This window comes from Pungitius pungitius, chromosome 5, assembly GCF_949316345.1.
Source record: "Pungitius pungitius chromosome 5, fPunPun2.1, whole genome shotgun sequence".
NCBI classification, from domain to species: domain Eukaryota; kingdom Metazoa; phylum Chordata; class Actinopteri; order Perciformes; family Gasterosteidae; genus Pungitius; species Pungitius pungitius.
In genome coordinates, this window is record NC_084904.1 from 19,776,067 (window position 1) to 19,787,059 (window position 10,993).

General features: G+C 41.8%; 3 protein-coding genes across 3 annotated transcripts; 1 reads left to right on the forward strand and 2 right to left on the reverse strand.

The window, feature by feature from the left end:
* Positions 1-1,443: 1,443 nt before the first annotated feature.
* On the reverse strand, positions 1,444-5,083 carry LOC134129029 (gastrula zinc finger protein XlCGF8.2DB-like). Its single transcript, XM_062562191.1, has 2 exons — positions 5,052-5,083; positions 1,444-2,998 (listed from the first exon to the last, which is right to left on the reverse strand). The coding sequence occupies exons 1-2, from the start codon at positions 5,081-5,083 to the stop codon at positions 1,882-1,884; spliced, it is 1,149 nt and encodes a 382-aa protein (XP_062418175.1). The 3' UTR covers positions 1,444-1,881.
* Positions 4,182-7,028, reverse strand: LOC119224433 (zinc finger protein 391-like). Its single transcript, XM_037481382.2, has 2 exons — positions 6,794-7,028; positions 4,182-6,662 (listed from the first exon to the last, which is right to left on the reverse strand). Exons 1-2 carry the CDS (start codon positions 6,963-6,965, stop codon positions 5,566-5,568), a joined length of 1,269 nt encoding a protein of 422 aa, XP_037337279.2. The 5' UTR covers positions 6,966-7,028; the 3' UTR covers positions 4,182-5,565.
* Positions 7,029-7,279: 251 nt separating this feature from the next.
* On the forward strand, positions 7,280-10,824 carry cenatac (centrosomal AT-AC splicing factor). Its single transcript, XM_037481388.2, has 11 exons — positions 7,280-7,536; positions 7,836-8,002; positions 8,086-8,184; positions 8,257-8,323; positions 8,435-8,497; positions 8,741-8,808; positions 8,899-9,013; positions 9,123-9,150; positions 9,287-9,388; positions 9,749-9,881; positions 10,150-10,824. The coding sequence occupies exons 1-11, from the start codon at positions 7,420-7,422 to the stop codon at positions 10,268-10,270; spliced, it is 1,080 nt and encodes a 359-aa protein (XP_037337285.2). The 5' UTR covers positions 7,280-7,419; the 3' UTR covers positions 10,271-10,824.
* The last annotated feature ends 169 nt before the right edge of the window (positions 10,825-10,993 follow it).

Genomic DNA, 10,993 nt, shown 5'->3' on the forward strand with positions numbered 1-10,993 from the left:
TAGTTGAGCATCATCGGCATAGCTGTGGTAGGAGAAACCATGCGAGCGAATGACAGAGCCGAGATAGTTGGTGTAGATAGAGAATAGGAGGGGACCCAGGACGGAACCCTGAGGAACTCCAGTAGTAAGAGGACATGGTTCCGACAGTGATCTTCTCAAAGTTACCCGGTAGGTGCGGCCCTCAAGGGAGGATGAGAGAAGGGAGAGATCAGAGCCTGTGACACCAAGTTCCTGGAGGGAGGAAATAAGGATCTGGTGCTGCAGAAAGGTCCAGAAGGATGAGGAAAGAGGACAGAGAAGCAGCTCTAGCAGTGTGGAGTTTATCTGAGACAGCAAGGAGAGCGGTCTCTGTGGAATGGCCCGCCTTTAAGCCTGACTGGTGGGTGTCAAGGAGGTTGTTACGGTGGAGATAGGAGGAAAGTTGGTTAAAGATGCACGTTCAAGAGTTTTGGACAAAAAGGGAGCCAGATAACAGAGAAGAGATAATGAGACAGATGAGGAAAGGAAGAAGGGGAGGAGCGATACATTTGTAGAATGTGGGATGGAATGGAGTCAAGAGAGCAGGTGGTCAGACTGGCAGAGGTTACTAAAGTAAGAACTCGGTTAGGAGACAGGGGGGTGAAAGAGGAAAGAAGATGGAAGAAGGGTGGAGTGGGGTTAGAAAATGAGGAGTCAATTCTGGATCGGTAGAAAGAGCTTTTGTCAGCAGAGATAGAGGCAGAAAAAGAGGAGAGAAGAGATTGAAACACATGCAGGTCATCGGGTTGTTTATATTTACGGCATTTCCTTTCCGCCCCGAAGACTCCCAAGAAATACTCCCTTGTCTTTGTCCTGCTCGTCATGACTCCCACGAAAGACTCCCTTGCAAACGCTGAAGCAAATGCTTCACCCAACCTCTAGTTAAATACTCCCTCGTCAGTGGAAGTTGGCTACGGCTCGTTAGGAAACAATGGTTGATCGCCTAAACCTGACTAACTGAAGATACTTTGTCCGATTTCACGTCGCCTGGATGTCTGAAGGCCTAGATGCACACACAACATATACTAAGTCTTATGTCATACAGGTTTCTTTCCTTTTATGTTCCCCTCAGGATTAAATCCACATTGTTAGTTGGTAATATCCAAAGAGGAACGTTTCCCCACATTACATTGAGGCCATACTGTAACCCTTTAAATACTGAAAGGCTCCTGTACTAAGACCAACCAAAACCTTTGCTTCTACTTTCATTAAGTTCATACAGCACCTTCCTCTTCAGATCCCTTCAGCTTCACACAATACACCTAAGCTAGCTTTGATCATCATGATATTAATGCCAGTGTGTCATCTTACACCAAAAGTGCGTCAATTTGGGGTTATTTATTTGCGCCCATGCTAAATCCAAATAGTTTACCTCTATAGATGGGAAAACCTTATTTTTTCAGCAGTGTCAAATCTTTGATTGGGATTTTTTTTGGGAGTTTGAAAAAATGAAAAAAACACAGGATAAAATCATTAGTGAACATCACTGCGAGTTTGTCAGTTTAAGAGATCATTTTAATTTGCAGGAAATTGTCAGATTGACAATTATTTCTTCAGATAAAGGAATATATACATTTTATATGAACAGGGTTAAACATTTTCAGGCTATGTTCACTCAATGTGCAACAAAGACTATAAGATTCAAGGGGATTACAGTTAATTACCCAAAAACATTAACAGATAGATTAAGATTAAAAAGAAAAACAGGTAAATCCAACAATATCCTATTTTGTTGCTGAAGAAATACTATCTAAATAAGATATTACAATCTTGTTTTATTGGACAAATCAACAAGTAATCATTCATTCAGAATATTTCATCACAGGAGTTGCAATTATGACATTTCAGCCTTGTGGCTTCTTCTCATGTGGAGCAAGAAGTTACTAGAAAATCTGAAAACTTTTTCACATATTTTACAGGAATACGGCATCTCCCATTATGGACTCTTGTGTGAGACTTCAAATGTGATGCAAAAGCGAATGTTTTCCCACAGGTGATGCAGGAATATGGCTTCTCTCCAGCATGGTTACTTATATGACACCTCAATTGTGATCTGTGAGTGAATGCTTTTCCACATGTGATGCAGGAATATGGCTTCTCCCCAGTATGGACTCTTGTGTGAGACTTCAAATGTGATGCAAAAGCAAATGTTTTCCCACAGGTGATGCAGGAATATGGCTTCTCTCCAGCATGGTTACTTATATGACACCTCAATTGTGATCTGTGAGTGAATGCTTTTCCACATGTGATGCAGGAATATGGCTTCTCCCCAGTATGGATTCTTGTATGGGATTTTAAAACTGAGGCCTGAGTGAATGTTTTGCCACACGTGATGCAAGAATACGGCTTTTCCCCAGTATGGACTCTTGTATGAGATTTTAAAGCTGAGCCCTGAGTGAACTTTTTCCCACAGGTGATGCAGGGATATGGCCTTTCACCTGTATGGATTCTTGTATGAGTCTTCAAATGTGATATCGCAGTGAATGTTTTCCCACAGGTGCTGCATAAATATCGTTGATCAACCTTGTGGGCTGTTCTAACGTGGGCAGACAAGTTTTCTTTATGTTGGAAATATTTTCCACGTGTTTTGGACAAAAATGTCTTCTCACCTGGAGGAGCCTCTGATTCACTCTGACTTTTGTCAGGATTCAAAAACGGAGTCTCATCATCACTGTGATGAGTTTCCTCACAAGTCGGAGTCAACGTAAAGGTGTCGGCCTCCTGCTTCGGTTCAAGCTGCTCTCCCTCCTGACTGCTGCAGAGTTCCTCCTGTTCCTCTTTAATCTGTGGAGGATCTGGGTCCTCTTGGTCCACACTGGGGTTCCTCTCCTGGAGACACAGCTGCTGGTCAGAGAGAACCTCCTCCTGCTTACAGACACGTGACTGTGGGAGCTCTGGAGGGACAAAAGAAATAGAAACACGAACGTCTGAGTGAATAAATACAACGAGTGTGAATAGACTACAACCGTCATGTTTCCTACTGTTCAATTAATAAAGGAACAGCATTTGCTGGAAAATTTTTGTCTCGTCTTTGTTGCTTTAGATCACGGATGTTCCTCACAAAGTAGTACTCACCTATCCTGAGTAACCTCACTTCGGGTCTCAAAAAAACATCCAACAGTCCGCGCTGCCGCTCGATCTCTTCCTGATACTCGACGATGGTTCTTTTAAAAACTCCGAATATTTCTTCAGCAGCAGCAGATAGTCGCTGGTTGACAAACTCTCTCAAACACTCAACTGAAGACATTTCAAATATGATTAGATTCGCAACGACAACCGCGTATAGATTATTTCCGGTGTTACACCGGAATCTGTGACCCATCAGGAACTGTGACCGCAGAGGGCGCTGGTTCACATCGTCTGCTCGTGCCTGCTAGACCATGGAGGGCGAAGAAGAGCGCCTACGTAAACGTTAATACATTACCTCCACGGATGAAAGCGTCATATGGACAAGCACATTGGTTTGTCAGAATGTGTGACACCACTGTAACTGCTTAATGAAGGAGTTAAACTTCAAAATATTGTTTGAGGTTGTTATTTCATCTCTTCACATTACTCTGGACACATATTTTCTTAATTGGAGTCTTCGCAGAGCCAGTACCTCAGAGGTCACCATATCTGACAAGTAGCAGCCGTCAGAATGTGTGACCATGAGGCTAATTGCGAGCAAGGTTACCTCCCCTAAATATGTAGTTCAGTCTTTTACGCCTTTTGCGTAAGCGCTCTCATGTTTACGACGTTTGCGTAGACGCTCTTCTTCGCCCTCCGTTGTGTAGCACGCACGAGCAGACGATGTGAAACAGCGCCTTCTGCAGTCACAGTTCCTGATTGGTCACAGATTTCAGTGTAACACCTGTTGGTGTCTCACTGCCACGTCCCGGTAGAGTATTGTATAAAGATTCGTTCCTTCTGTAACTGTTGACCTTATTACAGAAAATGTGGTAATTGTTCCAAAATCATCAAACAATAGGGGTCTCCTTTGTATTGAAAACAGTTAGTGGAGCTAGGAGTTATATTTTATATATAGTTATTGTCTTTTGTGTTTTTACTTTTCCCAAGATGGTAACTTGGGATGTCCGATCCCTCCGAGTTGGTTGATGAGAAGAATCTGACAAGTCAATCAATCAAAGTTTTAAAAGTTAACATTTATTTAGAAGAGACAAAGGTACATTGATATCCTGCTGGTCAGTTGTATCGGCCTGCAAGAGTCACTTATTTACGACTACTTATGCGGAGAAATGAGAAAGAACAGAGGACAGTATTAAAAAATTTCTTGTCGCTGGTCTTCTTTCGTCGACACGGATCAGGACGCTCACTACTTATTTTGTTTAAAATGAAATATGGTTAAATATTGTCTTTTTAATACCTACTGGAGCTGCCATTAAAAAGTACACACTACGCCATACACTTTGTCTTGACACCATTTTTTACTGTAATGGAAAATTGGTACTTGTAATTGTGTAAATGTTTAACTGCTTGCACTTTTGCTCTGAACTCAGTAGACCTTCACCCTTTGAATGAGCCTAAACACTGTCCATTTACTGGAGATTACACTTACATGCATTTCAAAATTGTTATAGAACTGTTGTATAACTTGTAGTGTAACAGACTATCATAAGCCGGCACTGTGATTCATAACAATACAATATAACATTTTAAAGACAGGTTCTGTTCGACATATTCATTTCAGTTCATAAAGACTGAACAGTGGGTAAACTTATTTTTCCCACCCCATTAATTCAAGTCAGACTTAACATTGATTATTATATAGAGTAAATTCATGAATACCGTATAATACTTTTTATATCGGGGTATTCTTACACAAATCTGGACGGAGGAGATCTTGGTGAAGCATGCATATTCATATCATACCAAAAACTTGAACTAACCGGAAATTCACACAGCTTTATACAGTATTTCCCAAATCATACAGAATATTATCACACTACCTTGGAGAGTAAAACCATTTTTTGTGTTACCCTTGTTTCAGACTGTCAGTCAGGAATATTTACACGGCCCTCATATTGTATTACCTGGAGGCCAAGGGCCTCCTCACATGAAGCATGTTGAGTGTGACCGACAAAGTTCTTTTCAAAAAACACAGATGAAAATTATCATGTAAACTAATGACATTTGTACGTGTTCATTTTTCACACACGTGAACCTATATGAAACTTGACCTATCACAAAATGCAATACGAATGATATAACATGAAGGACATAAACAAGGTTAAACAAATAATGATGGCTTTGTTGATGAAGTACTAAATCACGACAAAATATTTTGACCCTTCTTTAAGGAAAATGTTTGTTGTTATACAGCAATTATCAAGACAACGCCATTGCAAAGATCTATTTGTTTTACTGGGAGAAAACAGAGTGAACGATGTGTTTCCCTATTTATGGGTTGTTGTATGACATTTAAGATTTTTCCACCCGTTTTGCATTCATTTGGCTCTGTGTTGGTTTTAATAGAATGCTTTCTTTTATACCTTTCCAATGAAAGAAAATATATTTACTAGGAATATGTTCCTACGGTGGTCGAGGCTATGACTCCTCACCTGTGTGGACTCTTTTGTGAGTTCTCAATTGTGACGTCCAACTAAATCTTTTCCCACACAACTTGCAAGAATAAGGCTTCTCACCTGTATGGACTCTTGTATGAGCATTTAATAGTTTGTTCCAACTGAATCTTTTTCCACAAGTGTTGCACGAATACGGTTTTTCACCTGTATGGATTCTTACGTGAGTGATCAATACCGATTTCCGATTAAACTTTTTCCCACACATTTTGCAAGAAAATGGTTTTTCACCCGTGTGGATTCTTGAATGGGAACTCAAAAGAGATGCCCGACGGAATACTTTTCCGCATGTGACGCAAGGATACGGTTTCTCACCCGAGTGTATTTTTAAATGGCTGTTCAATGTCGACATCTGACTGAATATCTTCCCACAGGTGATGCAAGAATACGGCCTCTCGCCTGTGTGTGTTCTCATATGACTTTTCAACGTCGTTGACCTACCAAATCTTTTTCCACACGTGCTACACGGATGTGGTTTCTCACCTGTATGGACCCTCATGTGTCTCTCCAGTGTGGACTTGTACTTAAAATGCTGTCCACATTCGTCACATTGCAAAAACTCTTTACCCGTGATTGCATTGGAGGCCGTCGTTGGCATGGTGGGGCTATGTGCATTGTTACTTTGAATGCCCCTTTTGTGCTTTTTTTTATTGAATTTGGGCTCTCTATTTGCGGTTGATTCAGAGTCTCCATGTCTGCCTCTTTTCCGATTTTCGCTTTCAGCTTTGCGAGAGTTGTAAGAGAGAAGCTGGTGCTCATTTTTCGGTTCAAATGAAATGTAGCCTAGAGGTGTTTCCTGTACCACACTTGTGGATGTGGGTGTGGACCAATCCAGAAGTTGATCATCGTCGCTGTGATCAGTTTCCTCACAGGTGGGACTCAACGTAAAGGTGTCTGCCTCCTGCTTCGGTTCAAGCTGCTCTCCCTCCTGACTGCTGCAGAGTTCCTCCTGTTCCTCCTTAATCCGTGGAGCATCTGCGTCCTCCTGGTTCCACTCCCGGAGACACAGCTGCTGGTCAGAGAGAACCTCCTCCTGCTTACAGACACGTGACTCTGGGAGCTCTGCAGGGACAAAGAACAAAATGAATAGGTTACTACTGTGAGGGAAGAAAATGGGTTTCTATTTCAACCATCGGGATCATATTTGTGTCACATTTCTTCGTTTTTTTGAAGACCATTTTGGTTTAACACACCCAGTCTGTGTAACTTAATATGTGGTTTCCACACGACATCCAACAATCTGCGCTGCCGGTCGATCTCTTCCTCGTACTCGAAGATGGTTTTCACAAAAACTCCACATATTTCTTCAGCAGCAGCGGATAGTCGCTCGCTGACAAACTCTCTCAAATACTCAACTGAAGACATTTCAAATATGAATAGATTCGCAACGGCGACAGCGTACCGCTTTCTTCCGGTGGGTGTCACACTGCCAAGTTCCGGTAGAATATTGTATGAAGATTTGTTCCGATTGTATGTATACAAGTAAGACCTTATTACAGAAAATGTTTTTTTTTTGTTGAACTTTTTATTTATATTTTTCAGAAAATGTTTTTAACAACAGTATGGCTGTGACGAACTGTTCCAAAATCGTCAATAAATCGTGGTCTCCTCTGCCAATTGTCAAAAAGTAAAATCTAGTACAACAGCAAAATTGTTCATATACAAGAGAGACGGAACAATTTAACAGCAGCACCACATCCGGTCTGCTTCCTGTAGCACGCCATGAGTGATTGTTGACTTGTTTCTCCCCAGTTGATGGATTCGGCAGGACGTTTCTTTTCAGTTTAAGTAGATGTTAGGGGTGTCAAAAACCTTCTAAATGGGTGCATATTATTGTGCTATTTGCAGGCAAACAACATTCACTGGGAAGGGACATATCTTTGGGAAAAACCATCAGAGCAGACTTCGAGTGGTTCTTCTTAAATTCTTAGAAAAGGTAAGGAACTGGGTCCTTGTGAGTTGATTCACCGAGGCTGCACCGCCGCGACGATCTTCGACCACCCTGAACGTGACCTCTTGATAACACACGTTAGCTTCAGGGCTAACGTTAGTAACGCTTCAGTTAGCCCTGAAGCTAACGTTAGCTTGCTAACCTACGTCACAATCCTAAAGCGATGTCACATTAAGACGGTCACCGACCTCCAGCTTCTTCTGTTGTTTTTATGGTTAACTTAACTAACGTGAGCAAGACTTCAACTAACGTGTATGTGTTCCGTTATTCGTTGTGTTCGCCAGGTGAAAGAGGCTCGTCGAACACTTAAAAAACCCCAAGTGGAAAAGTTCTACTGCACCCAGCCTAAGACGAGGTTCTGGTGCTACTGCTGTGGCTGTGAGATTGAAAGAGATGTTACTGACGGGAACATGAACGTGCTGTACGGAGGCCTGTTGGAGCACATGGCCACGTACGTTTGACTTGATGGGTTTATATTCAATTTAAAAAAAAGAAAAAAAATGTATGTGATGCAATTTTTCTTTTTGGCCTTAGCCCGGAACACAGGAAGAATACTCACACGTTCTGGTGGGAGAATAAGGCCGACCCCAAGTTAAGGGACAAGGTCATCATCACAGAGGAGGAAACCGAGAGGTAGGCTTGATGCCTCAAGAAGTGATTTCATGAAAGATTCTTTGCAGGTTTAAGTGTTTTGTTTCTGTTTAGGTTTAAAGCTGAGGTGGAGAAAGCGTTGGACTCATTTGTGGAGATAGAGGATGATTTTATTAAACAGGTAATGCAATGTTATTACCGTTTATTAACTTAACCAGACCAAGAGCTTTCAAAGGGGTGTTACTTTAACCGGACTGGACATTTGCCTTGTTTTCTCTTTTCATGGCTGCAGCAAGCTGATAACATCCGGGCCCAGGAAAAGAACCGCCAAGAGGTCCTCCAGTCTCTTTTAGAGGTTTGTTTTCCGAGGATGCAGGGGCAGTATCCATCACTTTGGCCGCCGCTGTTTGTTTGGATGACATGACTTTGAGTAACATCTTAAATCATATTACTCAAAATGACCTTTTTTTGAAGTTTATTTTAACACTGTGACCAAAGTAATCTGCGAGGATTGTGGTGCTCAAACGTGAGATGGAGCATGATTAGTGCTTAGACTTCCGCTATGAACCACTGTTGGCTTTTCCTGAATCAATGTCAGCGGGACGCAGAGCCGGAGTTGTTCAATGGACCCAACGGCACAGACGAGTCTGCCGAGGGCGCTGTCAGGTAACACTGTGTCTACCGCCGTCATTTTTCATGTTCTCGTCAATAGCTGCTGACATTGCTTTGTGACTCCTCTTGTTGTCTCTGGAACAGCTGTCAATTTACGCCCCAGGGATCTCACCATCAGGCGGGGAGCAGCTATGTCAAGTCTATGGTCAAAGCTCCTCGTGCTGCAACAGGACAAGGCCTGACCTTCATCGGCTACCAGGTAGACGGACAATTCTCATTTAAGAAAGCGCTCGCGTTTTCTTTTTTCTTTTTTTGAGCACAAATGCGACCACCTGAGTTGATCACCTTTTTTTTTTTCTTTTTTACAGGATTCAAACACTGGAAATGTACATACAGGTACAGTGATACAGTATTTTTTTTTTACATAGTGAAATAGGTGTAGAAATGCCATTGGTACTCCGGAAATATACATACAATATTGGATGTATATATTTTGTTCAGTTGTGAGTACCCTGTGTGTGTTGTTGCTTAGGCGCCTTACCGCCGTGGCTCCAGGAGGATCCTCTTGAGGGGACCTCCGCTGCTGCAGCACATCCTGAGATTGGTCCATCGCTCGAAGGGTTCCTCAAACAGAGTAGGAATCCCACACACACACGTTTTTAAATCTCTTCATTAAATTAGTTTTAAGCCTTGCAGTTTTATTGCTCAAATAAACATTCTGGTTCTAATAAGTTTCCACAAGCAAATATGAGAGAGTGGTCACATCTCTTTTGTAAACCAAAGAAGTGATTTATAATACGTCTAGTTTTTGGGGGTTTTTACATTTAAAAAAACAACACCATTGCACTTAAGCAGGATCATTGTATTGGTCTCCCCCATAATTTTGTTAGTCACTCTTAATGATACAAGATTATTCCATCTACACTGAAGGATATATAATAAAACCCCAAAAAATGTTTTTGTGAAACTAAATTTTCCTCGTATGCTTTGCCAGAGGAGCAAGAGAAGCTGAAGAAACTTCCACCCAACAGAGTCGGCGCCAACTTTGATCACAGCTCACACACAGACGCCAACTGGCTCCCCTCCTTTGGCAGAGTTTGGAACAGTGGCCGACGCTGGCAGTCCAGGTGAGGTCTCAACTCTTCACCACACCTGCAACTGATAGGCAACAACTAAACAGGACTGCTCTCATTCCATCCCGACACACACGCGCACACACACACACACACACGCACACACACAGGTCTTAAACCAACTGAGTATTTGGATCTATAAAGGTTTATTTTAATCTGATGTCACGTGGCTAAACATCAGAAAGGCACATCATGTTTAATTTCAAGCCGACTAGATCAACTTCATTGGACTTTACATGCAAATCTGACTGCTTTTCAACAGGCACCAATTCAGACAAGAGGAAGGACAGAAGAAAAGACCAAAGAGGAAGAAGGAGCACGGCACAGAGGGGTCAAAGAAATCAAAAGGGACTGAACAGTCGACAAGCTCTGTCAATAACTGATTATTATATTAGAAGTGAGTGACGGGATGTATATATTTTACAAGATGTGAATGAGATTTTATTTTTGACTGGTTGTGCTGTGTTCAAATGATCCGGCTGACTGGACAGCCTACTGTACTTCCTTACCTGACCGCTGTGTTTTCATGTGGCAAATGGTATGTAACTTTCTCTATAACCTACTTGGCCAAGTGTGCAGTATAGTTCATATTAACTTGGATTCATTTCTTAATGGAGTTTGGTGTTAAACACTTTGTGGTTCAACTTCACAACATTGTATCCAAAGTTTTTTCATAGATCAAAATGTGTATGCTCACCCACACTCAAAGATTTTGTTTTTAAGTTACCGGTAGTTGTTTCTACAGCTTTTTGGAATGAGAACATGACAGTTCTGATAAGCGGGCAGCAGGGGGCGCCGGCCACTGTGCGGTAACATACATGCTGTTGATGCCACCATTTAGACAACAGCTCTGTTAATGACCTCAAATGTAATATCCACTTGAATATGTGTCTGTGTGCTGCAAACATAAAACACGTCCTTTTGTTTCTGCCCACTATTTCTGTCCCATCTGTGAAACAATCCTAAATTTGTAATAGGCTTTTTTTTTTTTGCGGGGTGCTCGTTCAACCAAATGAAGAACTTTCATTTCCCCTTTCAGACCATGTATTAGAATGCAAATCTTTGCCTCTTTGACACACTATGTGAAGAAAATTCCAACTACTTGC